Here is a 23,464-nt window from a genome sequence, read left to right as displayed (position 1 = left end):
GTTAATGGGTTGGCAAGCAGGCTGAGAAGCCACCTCTTCAGCAGGGTTACCCGTTGCCACCTAAGTAATCATGTTATATAGTTACATCAAACAAATAGCTTACACTTTTCACCAAAGCGGTAATATTAAATGTCTTATCTTACTGAGAAGCATCACACAAAACATCATTTTCAAGTTTGTTCCCCACACTACTATTTCTCAGAATGAATGAATGAATCATGAGTTGAACCAGGCTACATCACCTCAACATTAATGAAAAACATTTTCACATCATAGATAATTTGCACAGCAATGGAATGGAAATGCTTTCTATTTACATAAGCAAATTAATTCTCTGAAGGCGCCTTTACAACAATGTTTGTGCAGTTGACTGCTCCAATTACATTGGGAAAACCAGACGTTGCTGCAAATTACGCTTTGATATTTGCCTCTTCAACCAGTGTATAGAAATTGTATACTGTATATCTGGATGACAAGTGCATAATACTATTTCATACAGCTGGCATGCTGCATCTCAGTGATGACTGAGAAATACCCAATCAGTCAGCCAGATTACACTGAAAAGCTCCTGTGGCTAAAAACAAGAGGGTGGAGAGAACTTGCAAAGGAATAGGAAGTGCATAATTCCTCAAAGTCTGCCTTTGTAAAGCTGACCTCAGTTCAACTGACAGCTCCAAGAGGACAGCTCTTGGAAACCTGAATAGATTTAGAAGCCAGTCATCATCATGGGACAAGAAATCAGTCTGCTCTCTAAATACATACTCTTCTAATTCTTACATTTGCAATGTTTTCTTAACAACGCTAAAGCAACCATGGTAGTTGGGATAGTTTGGCTAGTTTGCACCATTATATTCCTACAGAATGATTGCGATCAGGTGCCTTAAATTTGTAAATACGTAATTAATTTTGATGTATTTGATAAGGTGTGTATCATGGATGTGAATCTAAAAAAAGGAAAGGGTAATCATACAGAAACAGTAGCACTGCTTTGACGCTGGGTGCCGTCCGTTTACAAAACCAAGCACAAAAGTGTGTGCAAATGGTCTGAGGCTGTCGTAAAAATGTGCATAGCTTTATGCAAAGTTTAATTTTTATACATCTCAATGTGAGCCTGTAAATGGGCACATGCAACATTTTGTGCATACGCACCATTTTATACACGACACCACTAATCTCAAAGATAATTCCTAAACATGCAAAGAAGAAGCAAAGGATTATTGCTCAATTTAATATACTTGTAGAACCAGGAATAAACTTGATGAATAGCATTGTACTGCAGGCTAATTATGAAATGAACAATGAAAGGGAGAAAAAAATATATAAACTAACCATCTATTCATTTTGAAATCCATAGTTGCAGGAGGCTATACTGGCAACATTAAGTACAAGGCACAAACTAGTCCTGAATGGGAAAGCAGTTCATTGAAGGCCCTATTCACACACCATATCTATACTTTTTCAAATGAGGTCTGTTTAGATTTTCCTATAATCCTAATATGCAAGTCTTTGGGACATTAAAGGGACACCGGATGAGAATCTGCAGCCTGAGGCATGATTCAGAAACAATTGTACCACATTTCCTTTGTGCTCATTGTTACAAGTAGGCATACTGCAAACATGGAAAATGAAGTACGCCCTCAAAATCAGGCCCTTTAAAATATGCATAAAATAGTATAAAACAATTGCTAAGTATTAACAAAACATAAATATTTGAGATCAGATTGCTACATTTTTTACTTTGGGCCTTCCATCAGTTCAAAATGGAGGAGTTTTCTCCTAGATAGCCTACTCTAACAGGATTCAGTAAGTATGTACGTTCCACATGCAAAAAATACTATATAAATACACTGACCAGCCCAACATTAAACCACCGTCAGATGAAGTGAATAATTTTGATTATCCTGTTACAATGGCAACTTGGCAAGGGGTGGGATATATTAGCCTACAAATGAACAGTCATTTCTTGAAGGTGACAAATGGGAAGAGGGGAAAATAGGCAAGCATAAGAATCTGAGTAACTTTGACGAAGGCCAAATTGTGATGGCAAGAGTGGGACAGAGCATCTCCAAAACGGAAGGTCTTGTGGGACGTTTCCGGAATGCAGTAGTTAGTACCTACCAAATGTGGTCCAAGGAGGGAAAACAGGGTTATAGTCGCCTAAGGATCATTGATGCGCATGAGAATGAAGGCTACATTGTCTGGCCAACCCCAAAGAGCTACTGCAGTACAAACTGCTGAAAAATGTAGCACTGGTCATAAGAGAAAGGTGTCAGAACACACAAAGCATAGAAGCTTCCTGCATAAGGAGCTGCATAGCCGCTGACCAGTCAGAAAGCTCATGATGATCCCTGCACACCACTTAAAGCGCCTATAATGGGTTTGGTTGTGTCAGAACTGAACCACAGAGAGTGACAAGAAGGTAGCCTGGCCTGAAAAACCATGCTTTCTTTTAGATCATATGGACAGTTAGGTGTGTGTGCGCATTGTTGAAGAGATGGAATTAGGAAAATCCTATGGGAAGAAGGCAAGCCGGCAGCTTCACGCTCTGGGTAATGTCCTGCTGGTAAACCTTGAGTACTGGCATTCATGCTGAATTTTTATTTTGACATATACCACCTTCCTAAAGATTGTTGCAGACACGTACACCTCTTCATGACAACAGCTTTCGCTGATGACTATAGCCTCTTTCAATAGGATCATGTGTCGTGCCACACTGCAAAAAGTGTTCAGGAATGGTCTCAGGAACATGAAGAGTTCAAAGTGTTGACTTGTACTCCAAATTCCCCCGATTTCAATCTGATCGAGCATTTGTGGGATGAGCTGGAAAAACAAGTCCGGTCTTTGGAGACACTACCTTGCACGCATTATGGCTGCCACACGTTCCCAGCATTCGTTTGACATATCCTCTGAGCACATCTTTAGAAATTAACGTGACACGTGTGCGAGTTGCAGTACCATCGGGGGGCACAGTGTGATCAAGTCAGAACGTGATGTCAGTGTCTCTGTTCACTACCTATATGTATATACTATACTTTGCAGATTGTACAGGATTGATGTGTGTGCTTCAATGTTTAATGAATGGTTCGATGTTGTGAAGCAAAATGCCAAAATACAAATGTATTTGTGGTGCTTTTATATTCTAGTGTCGCATATTCCCCAATGTAATGACACAATACATTTTAAAGGTCTCTCATACCATGTTCTGCGCCGGCTTTAATCTCGAAATGTCCACTTTAACTCTTTTAGGGCTGATTTTTTTTTTGTTTCTTTTCTCCCAGGGCTGAATATTTTTCCAAAAAGTAACTTTTTTTAAAAAAAGAACACAAAGCAAGGGTTTAACATATCAAATCAACTAAAAATATTTACTTTTGACGAATATAACTGTCTTGCATGTTGTTTGAGCCTACATACTATGATTTCACATACATGTTACACAGCAAAGTCCTGCAATGTATATCGTTGAAAGCAGGCAAATGCATGCATTGTCACATTGCAGTGCTTACAATATGTGTTGCGCTGGTGCTTTTTTTCAATTGTCTGTTGCTGTAGGTAGGTAGGTAGGTAGATAGGTAGATAGGTAGATAGGTAGGTAGATAGGTAGATAGATAGATAGATAGATAGATAGATAGATAGATAGATAGATAGATAGATAGATAGATAGATAGATAGATAGATAGATAGATAGATAGATAGATACTTTGGATCTATCTATCTATCTATCTATAGAGACAAGTCACCCGTTTGACATCGTGCCATGCCACTGCCACCAAGTTTTCCATCCCCAAGAAAACCGTATTGTCACCTCTTTTCATCTTCAGCCTGTCTGGCTTCAACTGTGAAGGTATGTGTCTCCTGTTCACCCTCACTGTGCCACAAGCTCCAATTCCCCTGCTCTGTAGCTCCATGAACAATTCTGGTGATGTATAAAAATTGTCCATGTACACAACATGACCCAAATGTTTATAGCCCTGAAGCAGCTCCAGCACAATTGCTGAGTCAATGAGTCTAACATTCCTCCAAGCAGAGAGGGAATGCCTGTGACGTAACAGTCAGTTTTGTCACCATTAACAGCTGATTGTCGCCCTCTTGCCCTGGATGTCGACTTTTGTTGACATGCGCCCTCAACCCCTCCTGTGGACAAAAGTCGACATCCGCCCTAAAAGAGTTAATCTCATAGTTTATTTTATCATTAAAGTAGACCGGCGTAAATATCTTAAAACTGACCCAGTTGTTAATCGCTATGTGCTTCTGGGGCATCCTCCTGAACTGACAGCAGCGGCAAGCAGCTATTGCCACACAGATATTCCAGCTCTCTGCACATTTAGAATCCTAAGATTTATACTTGATATCACTTTCATGATGAAATGCGTTAAAGTATGTATGTTACATTTTACAGATAAATCATTAACTTCATTTAAATAATGAATACTGTTAATAATAATAACACTGCGGCACAGTGGAGGAGCAGTAACGCTGCTGCATTGCAAGGAGTCACGTCCCTGGTGTTCCCTGCCTGGAGCTTGCATGATTTCCTGGTGGGTTTCCACAGTGTGCTCCAGTTTCCTTCCAAAGACATGAAGGTTTGGGGATTTGGTGATGCTAAAATGATGCTAGTGTATGTGTGTGCTTGTATTCACTTTGCGATGAGCTGAAACCACGTCCAGGGATTGTTTCTGCCTCGCACCCGATACTTGCTGGAATAGGCGCATCCCTGGATTGATGGTTTTAATCATTAAACATCCATCCTTTTCAGAGATATTGTGGCAAGGTGTCCTGAGACTTTAACGGATGTTTCAGGCAATTCACAACACAGAGAAGCCGAATGTTTTCTAACTGTGATGATATCTTGCACTGCCACCTAGTGGAATCTTCCAGATTTACATAAAGTACATGTGCAAGTATAAACAGTACAACATTAGCGTAGCAAAAGTGCACGCAGGGGCACACGTTGCATTGCACGAAGTATAAACCTGGCCTTAAAGAATCTCTTTTTAACTTCCTGCCAGATACCACAGGAGACCTTCTGAGATCTTGTGAAGTCCATGCCTCAACAGGACAGAGATTATCTGGCGGCATGAGGACCAACACAATACTAGGCAGACAATTTTAATGTTGTGGCTGATCGGTGTATCAGCAATATTTTAAACATGTTAAAGCTAAGACTAGGCATTACATGATAAGTGCTTCCAAGATTGCATACACAATTTAAAAAAATCCATATATGTTATGTTGTTTTCACTGTAATGTCATGCTTATTTTTTCAGCATGAAGCAGAGGAAAATTTGTTCATATTCTCAATACTAGGCAGACAATTTTAATGTTGTGGCTGATCGGTGTATCAGCAATATTTTAAACATGTTAAAGCTAAGACTGGGCATTACATGATAAGTGCTTCCAAGATTGCATACGCAATTAAAAAAAATCCATGTATGTTATGTTGTTTTCACTGTAATGTCATGCTTATTTTTTCAGCATGAAGCAGAGGAAAATTTGTTCATATTCTCAACTCTGGAGTAGTCTGGCTCAAGCTCAGCAGCACAGACCCAGTTCCAGCAGACCTACACAATACACAATATTAGGCAGGTGGTTTTAATGTTGTGGATTATCAGCATAATGTATTATTATTATTAAGGTAAATATAAAACATACTGTATTAAAAACTCTTCATCTGGACATTTTTCAGAACATCATCATACACTTAAGGATCTGAATTAGTAGTTTTTGAAATTTTATTACCACACCTTAAGAGCAGATAATAACGTTTTATCACAAAAATGAATATTTAAACACCTTCCTTCCTATCAATTTAAAGAGTTAAATTACCTGGCATACTTTCTATAAATTTCCACTTGACACCACATCCCTATTTTTAAATTTGGAAAACTGAAAGGTGCCCAGGTTGTTAAGATGTTTGAAAATATATTTATTTGTGCTTTCATATCTTTTTTTCCCTTCAGCTAATAATAAGTCTCTAACAACAATTTCTAATCAGTTTTACCTTATGTGTGTATTTATGCGGCTAATTTCTATCTAGCGCTGTCACTAAGTACAAGTTTAAATCATAGAGCTGTTCCTCTATTATTTCAAATTTTTGACCATGAATATTTCAGGTCTTCAGTCAGATGAAAATGCTATTAAAAATATGCAAATGAGGGAATTAAAGAACATTATGTTTATCAAACAGGTATGTACACAATCACAAGATTGCCTTAGCTTTGGATTAGTAAAGAATATACAGTCAATACTCAACATTCATGCATTTACCTTTCTTGACTTAAAATTATTTGCGTGATTTTATTTTTAAGCTCTTTTTTACATTTATGTTAGCAACCTTGCACATTTATGGGCGTCACAGGTATTTTTAAGAGAATGGAATCTGGACCTTGCACTGATCTGCACAGAAAAGCATGCTCTAGCATAGAAACATCACAGATTTTGAGGTTTGATTCACACTTTTGCCAGGGGAAATGGGGGTACTGAATTGGATACAATACCTGTCTTGCTCACCGTTGTACAGAAAAGACCTGCTGTGCACTCCTTGCATATTTTCATTATTTTTTTTTTTTTTTTTTTATTAAGCAAAAGTTTTGTGCTGCAATTATGCCCCCAAAGTGTAGTGAGTCCTTCAGGCTCTAAGCCCAAGTGTGTTAAGTCAGTGATATAACTTAGTGAGAAAATAAAGATGTTAGACAAACTTCCTTCTGGAAGATATCATGGCTGCCGATCCCACCATTTACTACAGTGAGGTTAAATATCAACTCACCTCTGCTATGCTCCTATATGCTAAGACCCTTAACACTAGAATTACCATAGCCTTCGAAAAAACTTGTAAATCCGGCCCACCTGAAATCCCTTCGCACCTCTCCTTCAGCATCTTTTGTCTTCTAAATGTGTCGATAAGCCCAAGCAGCAAGCAGCCTGTTATAGTATCCCCCCACCACCTCAGAACGGGCAAGAAAATAAGTTCTCCCAGTTCCTGCCTTGACTGATTATTTGGGAATGAGCTACCCAAAATTGTAAGGGGAAATATTTTGGTGTGTGTTTTGTGTCTACAACAATCTATGTAAACACATTATTAAAACAGAAACATTTTTCATGTTTTAGTAATAAATAACAAAATGTAGACATGAACTGTATAATGTGTGAAGGAAGGCTGATGGCCAAATATCAAATAAACACTTTCACAATAGGTGCAAGTACAATACGACAGCTTCTGTGGTTAGCACTGTTGATTTATAATCCAGAGGTCGTGAGTTCAAAACCAGCTCCCCAGCAAATTTACCGTTTTAGGTAGTGAGCTGCTCTTATTGTTAATATTATACAATAAAAACATACATTTGATTTGTGCCTGTAACAGCCGGTATAAATTTATAGTACTTGTAAAAGTTAGCTTTTTTTTTTGTTCCTGCTCACACTGAATTAGTATGTACCTTATGGTCCATGATGTCAAAGCCGCACTGACAAAAAAAACAGAGGCATAGGTATATATGACATTTGGAATAACTCTGTATAGTACATTTCAGAAAACACTGTGGCACCGATGCAACATTTTTCATATTATTCATATTCATTCGCATGCCATCCCCCCCAATCTGACCAGTCTTCACATGCTGCTGAACGGTGCGGTTTCTTTTGTACTCCAGGATATGCTGAGGAAAAAATAGTACAGGGAGCTCTGCACTATATGCAATCATCAGATTCAAATGTTAACAGTTCCCACACACTAAAGGACCGTCCTTTCTATGTTTACGACATGTGTACCTGTTGCAATGTACACACTTCTCTCTGTGCTGTGGTTACTATTACACTGAAGGGGCTGGGGAAGTGGCGGTCTTGGAACAGAAGCTTATTGATGTTGCATCCTCTCTTGCTTTGCTTTATCCATCATCTTTTCTAGTAAGAAGCGACAACTAGGTTCCTCTGCAAGTTGAGCAAAGAATATATACATCATTTTGTCATGTTTAAATCTGTTTTATGGAAAGCACTGGTATTATTTATTTATTATGTTTTACAGAATATAAAATGATGCTATAGGCTTTGTTAAAAAAAGTTTATTTTTATATAATTCTGATATACTACTTCTATTAAATTTATTACCTGCAATTATTGATGTATTACATCAAAATAACCCTTTGGCCTTTTTCATTGATACTTCTTTTTTTTTAGCTTCTGCTTTCTGAAAGCATTTTGGGAAGAGAGTATGTACAGCTAAATTTACCCAACTATGTACACAGCAACATGAACTAGCCACGCAGTTTGGATTCATCATGCTCTTGATGAGGTTTTTGGATATTAGGATCTTTAACCTTTTTCATCTTGAGTTCCATACAATTTTCAACATGCTGGATCTGCTTTAAATTTTGTTTACCTAATCACTGATACATTCTGAAGATTTCTTGAAGAATTACCATAGATACTCGTGTATTAGTCGATCTCGCAGATAAGTCGAGTGTATTGTTTAAGCCAAAAATTACGAAATTTGTTATGACCCGCGTATAAGTCGAGGGTAAAACTTGACAGCTATCAGAGATAGAGGGCGACAATCAGCTGTTAATGGCGACAAAACTCACTGTCACGTCACAGGCATTCCCTCTGTGCTTGGAGAAATGCTAGACTCGTTGACTCGGCAACTAATCCTTGCGTGTGCGTGAGTTGCGAAATGTAAACAAAGGCAAGATATGTCACAAGGGAGCGAAGCGAGTGCAGAAAAGAAAACACTCGGCAGACAATGTTTTGCACATTACCACTGAGTCGGACTCTCATTTTTCAGAATCGGATTTTATTGACAGTGATCAGGAATCGAGCAAGAGAGTGAGAAGCCGGCATCAGCTGATCGGACACCAGCCGATGCCGCGCCAGCTGAACGCATTCGCACAGCCGATGCAGCTATGGCAAGGTTCGCGTGGGAGGAATATCCAGACATTGATCCGTGGGAGCCAAACTGGCTACCGGACTTCACAAGACAGCATGGCTTGCTGTTGGACACAACAGATCACCCGCTGCTGGACTACTTCAGGCTGCTCTTTCATCATGCTGCTTTTCAGCTACTGTCAGACAAGACAAACAGGTAGGCAGAGAAATTTTTTGAATCGCAGGCTGCGCTTGCATTGCATTGATAGCGTGCGTTGCCTTGGTTCTTTTGATTCCAAATCTGGTTGCACGTGGCAGCTAATGGTATGTTTGTTATCCAAAACCTGCAAAAGCTAATGCTCAAATTCAAGTATTTCACAGTTTAAAGAATTATTTAATGAAATTAGAAAAAAACTAGCTAATTAGCAATAGTATTGCTGGCTTATAATAAAGACCATGGGAAAACGCAGATGACCGGTGACTTAACACCGTGAAGCGTTGAGTGTACAATGTCATTACCCAAATTCTATGGACAATTGTGTTGCCCCGCGGATAAGTCGATCCTGTTTTTTTGAATGAATTTTAAGGCATAAATTTTTCGACTTATACGCGAGTATCTACGGTAAGCATTGCAGTAAATGTGCTACAGTGCACATGCAAAACAATTAGGTTTAATGCTGATCTGTTTATAGTGCAAATACAACTTTGATTATTCAATAACATTTGATGCTGTAGCTTTTTATCCTGATCAAACATTCCATAAATGTGTGTCATGTGCAAAAATTATCTTATGGTTGGTTAGTTTTGATTTATCCCCTCATGACACTCATTTTTAGTCTGAGGAGAGGGCTATGCAAAGTGTACCAGCTAAATTATTGTTATTATTTATTTTACTTACTTTTGCATTTTGAATTCAGAAATAATTTTTAGCTATATTCCCACTTCAAATTAGCAACACAGAAAATTTGCGTACTAAAATGTAATCATATCTCAGTGTGCATCTGAAAAACATATTAGGCACAGGGGGGCACTTAAAGTTCTATCTATTCTGAGGTATTAAATATGAACTAGCCAACCCGCGGCATAGCATACGCCGCATAATTATGTATTGATGGGTGAACACTTCCCGAACGACACAGTTGTCCAAACAGAAGTGAAAATAAAATCGAGCCCGGTGCATTCTTTAACTGCATTCTCTGCCTTGTAGCGCAGTGATAGTGTTGCTGCTTTACAGTAAGGAGACTGTGGAAGATTTTGGGTTCGCTTCCAGGTTCCTCCCTGTGTGGATAGCGCTTTGAATACTGAAAACACCAGTATATCAATGTAATGAAGTATTAATATTCTAATGCGTCCAGCGCTCTCGCGTGTGTGTGTGTGTGTCTCTCGCTCGCTGCACGTGTTCCTGCAGGCATACCAGTAAGTGAATGAAAAGATGGAACTCTGAAGAGAGCAACATACAACTGTCCGTGACTGAAAACTGGTTTTGGTAGATACATGCATATCGTTTTGAAAGTCTGGCCCTGTGCCTTATTAATTGTCATCGCAACGGCAAATCTAACAGGAAATTGTCTTCGTCTTAAAGTAAAAGGCAAATTATCCACGACAAACAAATTGTTTTACACGCTGTATACCAACCCGTGGCGTAGTATACACCACATAATCATGCCGCTTTTTTAATGTTTTTTAAGCAGAGGGAAAAAAATGAACATTTGCAAAATTCGTAACGCTGCGTTCAGTAAGTACAATGCACACGCGTTTAATTTGTCGGCCACTTTTTGCCAGCCGTCTTTTCTGGTTTGGGCTGCTTTTGCAGTGTTACCGCTTGTGCATATTAAATCTTGAAATCCTTTGAGTAACTAATTAACTAACACCCACCCAGCTTGTGTGAAAAAAAATGCACCCGTTCTTTCATCATTTTGTTGCAGCCTATCCAAGACTTGCTGCCCCCAACCCCTCACCTGAGTCGCTGTCGTCTGTGCACCTCTGAGCCACGTAGTCCTTTCATTGTTCTTTGTGGTTCCGGCTGCTTTTCTATATATAATCCACCAAGTCACCCGACCATGGTAGTAGGAGGGGGGTGGGGTGCGTACACAGGGCAGGGACGTATTCAGAGGGAGCGTATGACCCGCACTCAGTGGGTATTCCTCGTTCATGGGGAACAATTGCAAGCCCCGGTGCCCATTACGAATGGGGTTCAACAGCTTACCCACGCCTGTCGGCGCCGGGTAGACACACGTTGATCCATTCAGTGTAGAGTGCGTGCAGTACCGGACATCACATACCTGTTAATGCTCAATCTCACGTGGCTGAAAGCCACTTGTCCCTCTAAGAAGTTGGACGCCTACCGCTTGGCGATCGCGTAACTATTAAGCAGGAGGGAGTCTCATTCGTTTTCGGAATTAACCAGACTAATCGCTCCACCAACTAAGTACGGCCATGCAACACCACGCACAGAATCGAGAAAGAGCTATCAATCTGTCAATCCTCTCCGTGTCCGGGCAGGGTGAGGTTTCCCGTGTTGAGTCAAATTAAGCAAGATTTGTGTGTGGCGAGTTGTTGTGTTTGCGCACATGAGCAGGCACTGTGAATGCCTTGAGAGCGTGGGTGGACGCATGCTGGGGAATAATGAATATCTATATATCTTCTTAGATATAGACAGCGTCTGATAGTTGTGATGGTTTTACATTCCAGTACATTGCGGTGAACGCTGATAACAGTCAGGCGGGCAGGCATATTAGAGTTGGTGCTCTTAAGAGTTGGTGGGCGTGTCTCTCTAGCGGATCGAGTTCTTGGCCGGTGCTTTGTCGTTTGTATCCCACGGTTCCACGACTTGGTTGATTATATATGGAAATGCAGCTGAAACCGAAAAGAATAATGAAAAGTCAACGTGGCTCAGTGGTGCATGTGTACTGCAACAGAAACGAAAGTGAGTTGTTCCTTCCGGGCACATGAGCAGGCACCATGAATGCCTTGAGAGCGTGGGTAGACGCGTGCTCGAGTTGGTGGGCGTGAGTTGGTGGGCTGGGCTTTGTGAGTTGACTGCTTTCAAAGCGCTGCATGCTTTCATGGGTGTCTTGCTGGCTCTGGCGGCGGCTTAGTGAATTATATATATCGATACACAGCCTCTTCTTAGATGGCCCTGCCGCGTCCACCCTCGTTCTCAAAGCATACACACCGCCTGGTCATGGGCGGGGAAATGTCTTCCGTGTTCCTGCAGGACCATCTAAGAAGACACATGTTTGTCGCAGATGCGAATTGCTGTATGTAGCGTGTAAAACAGTTTGCGACGGTGCACGCAGTCGTGCGTCGTAACCGAAAAGTCAACGTGGCTCAGAGGTCCATGTGTACTCTAGCACAGACGAACATAAATGACGGCGTTTTTTCCGAGGCATCGCGTCCGAGTTGGTGGGCGTGGCCCTGTGAGTTGTCGTCGTATCCAATGGTCTTAGGAGATGGTGACCGTGGCTCCTTCCTGCATGCGCCATGGGTGTCTTACTTGTCGGCGGCTTAGTGAATCCACGCCCCTTCCTGCGTGCTTTCATGGGTGTCTTGCTTGCTCTGGCGGCAGCTTAGTGAATTATATATATAGATATTATTTTTGATTTGTTTGGAATCTTGTTTAAATCATTGTAAGGAATGCAATGGCTTTACAATATTTTGGCTTGTTTACACCCTGTCCCTATTAAAAAATCCTGTCTCTTGAAATTAGTGTACAGAACTTACTTGCTACTCAGAAAGCTGCAAGACAGAGCCAGTACAGCATCAGAATATCTAGGGATATTACATACCCTAGGAGCAATCCCAGTACCAACACAACTAGTATCGTTGCATCCCCACTGAATACTATTCTATTACTTTGACCATTCATTCCTTTCAGTTGTTCTTGGTTTATTATGATTATATCATCTTGGATTGGATCCATCCACCCATTTTCCAACCCGCTGAATCCAAACACAGGGTCACGGGGGTCTGCTGGAGCCAATCCCAGCCAACACAGGGTGCAAGGCAGAAACCAATCCCGGGCAGGGCACCAACCCACCACAGGACACACACACACACACCAAGCACACACTAGGGCCAATTTCTTTGGACCGTGGGAGGAAACCGGAGTTGATCTTTTGGAAAAATGTAAATGTCTTTCAGGTTCAATTTCTTTGCCAACATAGGTCCAAATCACATGTGTCTCCACTTTACAATGATTTTTCCATTCAAATCATTTTTGTAAAACAGTGCACTGTTCACTTTTGGATCTCAATTTGTCAGTCTGCTTTATCTTTACACAGGCCATTTCTAGTGATTTGTGAGTGCTTTTTTACTAAAATAGTTTATAAGCAACTCCATATTAAAGTCAGTGTATTCGAATGCAATGTCATTAAAGTCCCTGTTGGTGTAATGCTCAGACGTCCCAATACTTTTGTCCATATAGTGCGTAATTTATTATATTTAATATATATATATATATATACATAGTGATACCTTGACTTCTGAGTATCCCAACTAACGAGTTTTTTGAGATTTTTGGCCGATTGTTGCTTTGAGTTGAGAGCTAAAATTTGGGTTACGAACCAGCTTCAGATACGCCATCCCACCGCTAGTTCATACAGCTCGCCACAGTGAATGCCACAACATCCCGTGTCTCACTCGTTCACTTTAAGCAGTTGGCTCACAGTGGAAGCTTCAGTGTTGTGCTCGCATTTGTGCTTGCAGTTATTTTGCAAAACTTTTCCAACTATGGGTCTGAAGAAAGTGAGTGTGCAGGACAGTGCAGAGAAGAAGCAGCAGATGATGTGCATTGAATTAAAGGAAGAAATTATAGAAAAACATGAACAAGGTGTGCGTGCAGTCAATTTGGCGAAGCAGTACAAGCATAGCACTTCCACAATCTGCACCATACTGAAGCAGAAGGAGTCGATAAAGGCTATAACGCCAGCCAAGGGCGTTAAAATCATTTCTAAACAGTGGACATCTATCCATGAAAATATGGAGAAGCTGCTGATTGTGTGGTTGACGGAGAAGCAGCTCGCAGGAGATACCGTGAAAGAGGCTATAATCTGTGAGAAGGCACGAGCGATTTACGCTGATTTGCAGCAGCAGACCCCAGGCACTTTGACAGACTTGGCATCGGGCGAGCCGTTTAAAGCCAGTCGGGGCTGGTTCGAGAATTTTAAAAAGAGGACCGGCATTCACTCTGTTGTCAGGCATGGTGAGGCAGCGAGCGCGGATATGATGGCAGCGGAGGATTACCTCAAAACTTTTGCAGGAATAATAGCGGCCAAAGGATATATCCCCCAGCAAGCCTGGACATGGATGAAGGTGACATCAATGAGCTCATCGAGGAGCACTCTGAGGAACTAACAACGGAAGAGCTAAAGGAGATACAGACGCAGCAGCACACGGAGGTTTTGCAGGACATAAGTGACACGGAGGAGGCAGAGGAAGTTATCTCTACAAGTGAGATAAAAGAAATGTTGGGATTGTGGGAGAAACTTTCAGACTTTATTCAAAAGAAACACCCAGAAAAAGTTTGAACTGGGCGCGCGACAGCCCTATTTAGTGACACCTGCATGACGCATTTCAGAAACATTCTGAAAGGGAGGATGAAACAGGCCTCATTGAACAGGTTTTTTTTTTTTTTTTTAACCCCTGCAGATGAAAGTGAGGAAGGTGTGGTGAAAAGGGCAAAAATCAGTGAATAACATTCAGTTATTCAGTTCAGCCTTTTTCCACCGCCTCCGTCAGCATCTTCAACTCGTTTGATCTCCAAGGTAAATGCTGTATATTATACTGTACTGTACTTAATAAAACCAGTTTATTGCAGTACATTCTATTGTATTGTGTTTTTATACAATATTCGTTAATTATAAGTACATTTTTCTTATTTAAAAACGTAACAAAAAAATTGCAGTGTTTTTTGGGGGTTTGGAACGGATTAATGGCATTTCAATTCATTCAATGGGGAAAATTGATTTGAGATAAGATCTGTGTATGTATATATGTATGTGTGTGTATGTATATATATATATATATATATATATATATATATATATATATATATATATATATATATATATATACACATACATACACACACATACATATATACATACACAGACACACGTACAAATATTAACAGCAGCTTTAAAATAGTGCTATATCCATCAATTACTTGACCCAACTATCATATTGGCAGTAATAAGTAGAAAAATGCAATGCAGGGCTCAAATTTACATATGTGATGGTCACAAGGATTCCCACACTGCAACAACAAAAAGGGGGAATTTTATAATCTTGGGGGAATTTCAAGATATTGTTCAAGGACGGAATCTTTTTGAATCACCTAAATAATCTTACCATGTGCACATTCCACATTTACTCTCTGACATTTTCTCTCCAGTAACTGAAAAACACGGTTTAAAATCAAAACTAAAAATTAAAATGTGTACTATTAAATGAGTTGATTCAAAGATAATTCAGGATATATTCTTTATAGAGCAGTGCTTGTGACAAGATGCTTTTGAAATCTGGTTGGTCAGATAATTATTTTGTTAGGTTTGCAACATTTGCCATTGCAAGATTTATATTGGCACCAATAGCTGGTTTAAGAAACTTATAAAAGAGTAAATATTTCACGGAAATGATTCAGCTTTTTGAAATGTCACAAAATCCTAGTTCTAAGAGGGGGCAGTGTGACCAAAAATGTATCACAATATAATTAAAAATTATCATGGTTATGGCATATACCACCGCAGTGTAATCTATGTGCATATACTTTTTAGGTGCTTCTGCTGGCCCAAATTCATAGGCTAGCTAAGGGTAGTTCTCCTGTAATGTTTTTTTTCATAAGGACTCTTTCAATTAAATTAATTCTAAAATATTGTTTATGTGCAAAATCTATTATATAAAAGTTCAATGTATATGCACATGCTCTTTATAATCAATCAATCAATAACCTTATAATTATAAATCAGATTTGCTTTAAATAACAATTTAAAAAAGTAAAAGAATAAACTGATAAAAGTACCTTATAATATGCTTGAGCAGTCCTTGGGTCAAGTGGGTATGGGGATGGATAGGGCCCTTGTCTTCCACCTGAATAATCAGGATAAGCACCACCACCATAATATCCATAAGCTGAAATCTGCTGTTGTGGAGGTGGTCCATAAATCTGCTGTGGTGTATGTGAAGGGCCTGGGCGTGACACTTGAGGAAACTGCAGAGAAGAATTAAAAGACTGGGTCTGCAAATCAGCACCTGGCGGAACATACATGGGATTGAGTGGAACTTTAGGTGCTGCATTTTCATATCTTGATGGAGGATCAGAAGCTTCACTTTCAAGGGATTCTTTTGGGACAAGGTGCACAGATGGATAATTTTTATTAGATGTTACTGACTTTGCATCCTGTGCATCATTTCCATGAAAAACTGCTGGAGGAGGTGACTGGTGGTACATGTTTGTTGTTGGCTGGGAACTGTTAACAGTATTCTGTTGAGAAGGCAGACTTGGCAGTAGCTTTGGTTGTCCATTCTGTTCTATTCCACTCACTGTTGACAATTTAGCATCTTTGGTAACCTGGAGATAAAAATCTGAAGCGTTAATTGTTTGATTTTCCTGCTTCATGCCTACTGAAGCAGATGTTGAAGGGTGAGAACCAGTAGCAGGTAACTGATTCGAATGAGTTGAACATCTGCTTTGATTGACTGCATGCATAGTGAAATCAAGAAGTTCATAATTAGAGGAAACCTGATGTGTAACAATAGTCTGTGTCTGTGTGTTACTCTCAGAAAACAAAGGATTTACACTTTGAACCTGAAGCAAGCTAGGATCTGAAGAAGAATTTGATAAACTTGTAGATGGATCAAAAGAAGCACTTTCTGGAGACCTTTTCTCATTTGATCGACTGTCTTGAGCTAAATTAAGGGGAGCCTGACCTGGGAGGGTTTGAACTGACAAGTTTGCTGGCTGAGAACTGGTAATTCCAGGCTGATTTGAGGTTACAGAAAATTGCGGCCACTGTTTATTAGGCAGAGATGAATTTATACTTAAACCTGTCTGACCAGAATTGGCTATGGGTGCCAGGCTTGCTCCAGGCAAGATCAGTTCATTTGCGTTTCGATTTAAAGAATCAAATACATTTTTATTACTCTGATTAGGTACAGACACTGGACAATTATTTGGTGGAGGAAGAGTGTAATTTTGAGTAGGCTGGGCAATCAAGTGGGCTTGATTATTAAATGAATCAGCTGGTGGGGAAGGGATTAATAGGCTTGCATAACTCACATTTGGATGCTGCTTCAAGTATTCACCAGTCCCTATTGTTGGTGGGTTCTCCAAATTCTCTAAAGTTGTCCTAGGTTTGAAAGACAGAGAATCCTGGGCTTGAACTTGCTGTTCCAGCTGATGTTCCAAAGGACCATCTTCTGGTGGCTGAATAACTTCTGTACTTGGCTGCTTAACTAAATTATGATGCACCGCAGGGGCTGCTGGAACAAGGAGAATATTGGCTCCTAAAACTGGCATTTCATTTTGGGCCCAAAGTGTAGTGGCAGGACTCTGGCATTTCAAACGTGTAGCATGTGCTCTGTTTGAGGGTCTTTTTTCAGGCACCATCTGAACATTTTCCAAACCTATCTTAGTATTTGCAGTAGATGAATGTGGATGAGGCATGAACAGAGTTTCCAGGTTATCAGGAGGATGCTCAAGGTTCCCAGGTGAGGCATCAGACACAAAAGTATCTTTTGATTTTTCCATTACCAATCGAGCTTTATCAATCTCAGCAGGTTTTATTCCTACTCCCCTAGAGCGAACTGGTTCAAAGGAGCTATTTGCACTGGCTCGAAATACACCAGTTGGTTTAGGAGGGCTTGGTGTAGAAGGCTGAGAAAGCTCCTTGTGATATACACCATTAGGGCCATTTTCTTCAATAAACTCTGCAGAAGGTGATGTGTCAATTTGTTCAAAATAGTTTGGAGACACTTCCTCAGTAGATTTTGCAACTTCCTGCTGAATAAATGTTCCTACTACTCCTTGAGGTCTTCGACAGTTGGAGTTACTGCTATGACTTACATTACTATAGCCTGAGGAAACACTTTCAGATCGAACGGTATGAGGTACTGAATCTGGTGTCTCCAAGTTAGGGCCAGCTTCAAAACTGTCAGCAATGCCAGACACAGGCTTTCCAGAACAGGGCCCTAAATCAATGCCCATGTTCTCCACAGGACTCTGATGTATACCTGGGACATTAAGTGGTTTACTTGGCAAAACCTCTATATTTGGTACACATTCCAGGTTTTCCACATTATCAAAGTGAATCCCAGTAACTTTTTGGGACACATTGGTAAAAGAACTGTTATCTAAATATGCATTTCCTTCATTACACAAGGGTAAATTACCATTACCTGGAACACTACTGTCTAAGCTATGGTGTGTACTATGAGCCGCTTCATTGCCCACTTGTGGTGCAGATACCTGACCCTGCACCTGACTACTGAACATTCCAAGGTTCTGAACATACAGTTCTGGTACAGAAACTCCATTACTGGCATGGCTCTCACTGGAAAGAGTTTCTTCATTTTCAATTTCATCTCCTTTAAAAAACATTCCAACTGTTCCCTTATCTGTTTCATATGTAATGTGGTTGGCTTGTACATGAAATCCTGTTTGAGCAGAATAGTCTGGCATTCTATTAACGGAATTTGATGGAGTTCCTTCGGCTCTCCCCTCTTGATGGTAGAACTGGTCCTTAACAGACTGGCTAATCCAAGGCTCTGGAATATTTTGGGAGAAATAATTGTCAGAATTAAATGTTTGTTTGCTATGCTGGAAGGCTAGGTGTTTATTATCTTCTGCTTTTTCAGAAATCTCATGCTTTTCATTGCTTGCATTTTGTAGAAGGATTGGTGACTTGTGTTCAGTGTGGAAAGGATTCTGAGAGTGTGCACCTGCAAAAGAGGAAGTTATTGAAGAAACACTAGGATTTTGAGAGTGAAGCTCACTTGGCTGTAAATAATTCTGATCTGAAGGTGGCCGGTTGTCTTGCATCCAGTTTATCACTGAAGGCTGAGAGTTTGGGGGTACTGCACTGGGGACAGTAGAGTTATAAGATCCAAGATCTCCTCTTGTATGATGTCCATAAGAAGGTCTGTTTTGCAGAGAGGCTATTCCACGAGATGAAATTTCTGAACTTACATCATGTATCTGAAGTGCATTAATAGAAGTGCTCTCCACAGAGTTACATTGTCCTGAATCTAAACTAGAAGAAACTGGCATAGGAAGTAAATTACTATTATGCCCTACGGCTGAAACTGGAGTAACCATGTTATTCACTGTAAACACATTAACTCCTCCCAGTCCCGATGCAGGCAGAATTCCTTGCTTATTATCCAAATTCATCTGATGCTGGACTGGAACGGTCTGGGGTGGCCCTGTCAAAACTTGATTCTGAACGGTGAGAGGATTACTTTTTGGAAGAGGATTTCCCACAGCATTTTGAGGAGTCTGCCTTCCATAGGCAAATGGATCTGTTATGGGTGGCACTGGTGCAGATGACCCTGAAACTGGTACATTTGCCCGTCTGTTATAAGGACTACTCCTCCGGAAAATGTTAGGTATTCCTCCTGAAGGTGGGGGACCAGTGGCCCCAGCAGGCGCAGTTTGAGGTGGTGACTGCATTGCAGCCTAGGTTTTGCTGAAAAAACTTCAATTCCAAAATTTCTCACTTTTACAGTTCTGGTCAACTGTGGACAGAAACAAAAAAAAAACAGGTATTACATGTAAACTATTAGAATAGACCACTGGATGAGACAAATAACATGTAAATATTGTGTAAGATAAAAAAAAAAAACGTGGGTGTACTTTGATAGCGACCTAGTGGTTAGTTTCTTTACTATGTGAAAACATACATTCATTTACTTCATGATGAATTAGGGAAGCTATAATTGCTTAAAAGATTGAAAGCAACAATAAAACAGTAAGCACTCTGAAACAGAAAAAAAAAACTACAGGGAGTAGTAGCATAAAACACTCAATGTTAACATTAATAATCAGAAATATTTAAATAATAACAAAAAACAAAGTGCTCTAACATGTCTTTGAGTACCAGTACCTCTGACCTTTCTTTAGCAGTAATACGGTAGGAGCTGCCTGTGTGAAACAAGACATAAATTTGTCCATTAGAAAAATATTTTACCCAAATAGTGCAACACAAGATCATTTTTAGAAATGCATGAGTGGCTAAAGATAATGTATTTTTTCCCCATTTCCCATACTTGGGACAGAAGTTAGAAAAATAAAAAAAATACTGATTAAAATAAGTAAATAACTAGAAGAGAGGAGACAATATTAATATGCAAGACATTTACATAGACATTATCTTTTGCTCAGTATTATTTAGACATCCATTTTCCTGAACTTTGTTTATCATAGTCAGGAAACTTCATGAGATTTTGGAACAATAATACCTTGAGCTTTGAAAAATTGTTTCAAGTTATGAAAAAGGTCAATTATTGTGAGGGGGAATTAAAAAAAATATATACAGGAAATTTTTATTGTATACAATGCATATTTTAGCCAGAAAAACACTCCCTCTGATCCTTAAACCCTGCTTCCTTGGATACGCAACATATACAAAACCTCACCCTGTGTGAAAATGTATTTTAGGGTGTTATTAAGAGCTTGGTTCAGCAAACAGGACAGAAGAAAAAAAGTGCCAAACAAAAAATCAAATAGTACTAAGCTATTATGAAACATTTTTAGGAGTGCGAAGGAACAAGGCAGAGGAAAAAAGTATAGAAAAACCCACATCAGTTTTCCAGTAAAAGATACTTGGGAACTTAGGAATACCTTACTCATCACTACAATTTTTACTGTGAAAAATCAAAAGGGCATCCCCTCCTCCCAAAAATGGTTAAGTCTCAGACAGGATATGCTTTTGTTATTCCTTTCATACTTTTTATTAGATGTACTATTAAACAGGCTAACCAAAACATAAACTAATTGCCTTTCTGTATCAGCTAGGTAAAATTATGTTTTCTAATTAAATGTTTTAAATGATTTTTCTTTATCAGTGTGACACAGTGTAAAGTATCTTGTAGTTGTGCAGTCCGAGACAAAAAAAAAAAAAAGTACAACAGAAAGACTAATTAGTTGCTAGGCAAAGCTATTATGCAGCTTTTTTGCTAAATATTTATGGCTCTTTATTTTGTTCCTCTGTTTTTTAGTTTAATAATTCTTTACATTTATATAGTGAATACAAACCATTTAATTTATTCCACCATAATTAACTTCATTTAAGTCAAAACACACTCACATGTACAGAAGCACCAAAGACGAGTGCCTTTTTTACCCCCTCTTTCTTTCTGTTTCATAAACTGCATGGTAAAGATATTGGTCTCAGTTGGATTGTACTTCCGAAGCTTTTCTCCTGCTCTACCTATCCTACTCTGTAACCACTTAAAATTTTCATTATGAATTAGACTCAAAGTTAAATATCCCTTCTTTCTCTTTAAAATATCTTATTGGTTAATTTCATACATGAAGAATTAAGAGGCAGTGCTGCATGTGCATCCCCCTAACCACCCATGAACCAGTTCCCCATGTGCCCAAATTTACTAAGCAGGTTAAGGTAAAATATGCATCCCCCTAACCACCCATGAACCAGTTCCCCATGTGCCCAAATTTATTAAGCAGGTTAAGGTAAAATATGTATGTAATGACAACATCAGCATATCTGAGCAAACCATTAAAAACTACAGAATTAAGCATGGGTGGATATAGGCTCAAACACACCAAGTTACTATCTTAATGTGTATAACAACTTTCATGATGGTTCAGTTTCTTAAATTACTCTTCACAGCTTACCATAGATAAGTTGACTAGGTGTGAGTTTTAGACCCCAAAAAGGCCCACATTCAGGACAAATGCTACTATCATAAGTGATTTTATCAAAGACGAGTGTGCTCACAGCAGTTAAGCAACAGGTCAGTCAAAAAGTAATAATCTCACTGATGCTGTGATCTGGATTCAGTGGGCAGATGCTGACTTGTCACTGGCTAGCTATTCATTGTAGAAAACAGAGAGAAAGGCACCAATGGCTCAAATACTTAAAACCTAATGTTATGAAACATGCATGTCTCATCATAAATAGACTTTCAGTAGCACTACAATAACGACATTTTCGTTAAGTTCAGCTGGCTGTCAGGAACAGATTTTTGCCTTTCCATAGGGAACATGCTGAAACTTTTACAGCCCACTATTTGAAAACAAACAGCATCAGATCGGGTGTAAATTTATGGTACTTGTAAAAGTTAGCTTTTTTCAGTTTTATTCTCTCAGTCACGTTCACACTCTCTCCCCCTTCCTGATCTGACCCTAATTAACAACACCAGAATAAATTTACACCCGATCTGACGCTGTTCATTTTCAAAAAATATTGCATTAGTGCAGGGGTCTGCAACCTTCACTATGAAAAGAGCCATTTTGCCCCCCCTTCCTCCAAAGAAAAATAGTCTGGAGCCGCAAAACATAACACAGCTTATAAACTTTTAAAAGTTTTAATCTTTTTTTAGATTTTACTTGTTACAACCACAGAATACAACAAACAGAAGTGCAGTGTGCATGTGTAGGCCTGCTTTGAAATAAATTAAACTGAACTATGCAGGCCTATTTGGGTCCTTCCTATACCTGTGTAAAATTAAAATAAAAACTAGTCCACTTTAATATAAATAAAACATTTAGCTGTAGCTTAGCAGCTTTAAAAAAGTAAACATTAAATTCCATTTCAGTGTGCTGAATCAACTGAAGCACCTGAACATACAAAAAAACCTACATCAGCTCCTGGTCCGAAATGAATGTGTTTTTTTTTCTGAAAAATAATAGCATATTAAATGCTATTGTTCTCACCTGTTTAATGTGACTTCTGTTCATGAAGTTCGCTGCTGATCATCTCTATGTCGGGGCTGTACGATGTGACTTTGACCTTCACACAGGACTGCAGGCTCTCATGTGTGAGGCAGGAGCGATATTTGGACTTTATGAAGTTCATGCTTGAGAAAACTTGCTCACATAAGTATGTTGAGCCAAAGATGGACAGGACTCCAAATGCATATTTTTTTCCTGTTCATATACGTTTCGGGAATGGCACTCCACGTGTCGAAAACAAATTTGTCGGGTTTGGGGAGGTTTTCAATATCACTCCATTTGTGCTCTTTAGCGAGAGTAGCCTTCTGACGGGTGACTTCTTCAAGATCCGCTGTCAGGCATTTGAACTTGGACACCCATTAATCTTTATCTGCTATGTCGTCCAGTTCAAGTTCTAGATCGGGCTTACTTACTCACTCCTGTGAATGCGGATGTGTTCAGCAGGGATGGGTCGATGTCCAGGGGTGTGACAGGGAAGGAGAGAGTGTTTTTTTCCGTTCCATACTCACTGAACCTTTCTCTAAATGCAGCTTGCATTTTCTGAACAATTTCCCGTTTGTTTTTAAAGTCGGAGAATAGATGCTCTGATATTTTTATGAACGATTTTTTCATGTATTCTCCGTCTGTGAACGGCTTACCCCTCCTTACGATCTCTTGAGCTGCCACAAAACCAGCAGCTGTAGTTGACTGTGTAGAAGT

At 39.6% G+C, this 23,464-nt stretch overlaps 1 protein-coding gene across 11 annotated transcripts in view; it reads right to left on the bottom strand.

The window, feature by feature from the left end:
- The window catches only part of sec16a (SEC16 homolog A, endoplasmic reticulum export factor), a 257,384-nt gene that overhangs the window by 200,737 nt on the left and 33,183 nt on the right, over positions 1-23,464 (bottom strand). For 9 of the 11 annotated variants that reach the window (XM_028810200.2, XM_028810204.2, XM_028810205.2 and 6 more), the window contains exon 2: positions 15,872-19,584. In XM_028810200.2, coding sequence (XP_028666033.1) covers positions 15,872-19,519 — 3,648 coding nt within the window. In that variant the 5' untranslated portion in view covers positions 19,520-19,584. Of the gene's footprint in view, positions 1-15,871; positions 19,592-23,464 lie in introns of those variants that run through there. The other 2 variants (XM_028810208.2, XM_051932344.1) reach the window with 2 other exon arrangements.

This window comes from Erpetoichthys calabaricus, chromosome 9 (assembly GCF_900747795.2).
Source record: "Erpetoichthys calabaricus chromosome 9, fErpCal1.3, whole genome shotgun sequence".
In the NCBI taxonomy this organism is placed as follows: domain Eukaryota; kingdom Metazoa; phylum Chordata; class Cladistia; order Polypteriformes; family Polypteridae; genus Erpetoichthys; species Erpetoichthys calabaricus.
This window is presented reverse-complemented; position numbering and strand designations above follow the sequence as displayed.